Source organism: Suricata suricatta, chromosome 5, assembly GCF_006229205.1.
Source record: "Suricata suricatta isolate VVHF042 chromosome 5, meerkat_22Aug2017_6uvM2_HiC, whole genome shotgun sequence".
NCBI lineage: Eukaryota > Metazoa > Chordata > Mammalia > Carnivora > Herpestidae > Suricata > Suricata suricatta.
The window spans coordinates 1,870,299-1,871,370 of record NC_043704.1 but is presented as its reverse complement, the minus strand read 5'-3'; the positions used below and the strand labels follow the sequence as shown (position 1 = coordinate 1,871,370).

The window sequence follows — 1,072 nt, the reverse complement described above, 5'->3', positions numbered from 1 at the left end:
ACGTGGACGACCAAATCCGTCCCCTGATAGGAAGTTCTCATCGATTCTTCCTTTTTTGTTTACTTCTGTGAGACAGAGCGTGAGCAGGGGAGGGGGAGAGGCAGAAGGGGACAGAGGACCCAAAGAGGGCTCTGTGCGAATAGCGGGGGCCCGACGTCGGGGGCCCAGGTGGCTCAGCCAGTTAAGTGTCCGACTTCAGCCCAGGTCATGAGCTCACGGTTCTTAGGGTTCGGGCCCCTTGTAGGGATCTGTGCCCACAGCTCAGAGCCTGGTGCCGGCTGTGGGTCTGTGCCTCCCTCTCTCTCCGCCCCTCCCCTGCTGGTACTGTGTGTGTGTGTCTCTCTCAAAAATAAACAAACATTAAAACAAGTGAAGTGGCGGTCACCTCCCCAGACTTCACTCAATGCCTTGGGGACGGAAACCCTTCGGGTCGGCCCTGCCAGGGGCCGGGCCATCTCTGATCGCCATGGACGTGCTCCCTCGTGCGGCTGATTCTGCAGCGCACTTGCCCGCCTTCCCTTCATCCCACAATGCACCAGGGTGAGTGCTGACAGCCTTTCTGTTGTTTCTGAAGGAGGTGTTAAAGTTCAAGGTGGTGTCTCTCCTAGGCTCCCGGATTTTGGCCCGTTACCTGTGTGGGCTCACTGTTTGCCACAAGTCATTGTCACTGCCATCGGGAGGGCACATAGGGAGTTGGCTGCACAGTGGGTGTGGGTGAGGGGCCCTGAGCTCTGGGGGTGCCGGCAGGCCGGTGGGGGGATCTGATGCCGGCAAGGTGTCCCTAGTGGTGCGCAGGCAGGCCTCTCGATGGCGGTCCGCAGTGCAGGAGGTAGTGTCGGGTCCCTGTCTTGCCCCTGACAGTTCTGTCTGCCGCTGTCTTGGACCTTCCTGCCCCGGTACTCCTGACTCAGGACTCGGAAGGGGCGACGGAGACACGGGGATCCTTGGCAGGATCACCCTGGACTCCCACAAAAGCTCCTGCCTTTGGCGGTGGGGGAGGGGGCGGGGACTGTCTAAGATGCTGTTTTCCAGGGGCTTCCAGACCACGGCCAGGAGAGGGTGGAGCCACCTC

The 1,072-nt window shown here is 60.6% G+C and overlaps 1 protein-coding gene across 1 annotated transcript in view; it reads left to right on the top strand.

Moving 5' to 3' along the window:
- Positions 1 to 466: 466 nt before the first annotated feature.
- LOC115292533 overlaps positions 467 to 1,072 on the top strand; it is a 58,456-nt gene continuing 57,850 nt past the window's right edge. The window contains exons 1-2 of the mRNA XM_029940605.1: positions 467 to 540; positions 748 to 829. Of these exons, the coding sequence (XP_029796465.1) occupies positions 467 to 540; positions 748 to 829 (156 nt within the window). The remainder of the gene's footprint in view (positions 541 to 747; positions 830 to 1,072) is intronic.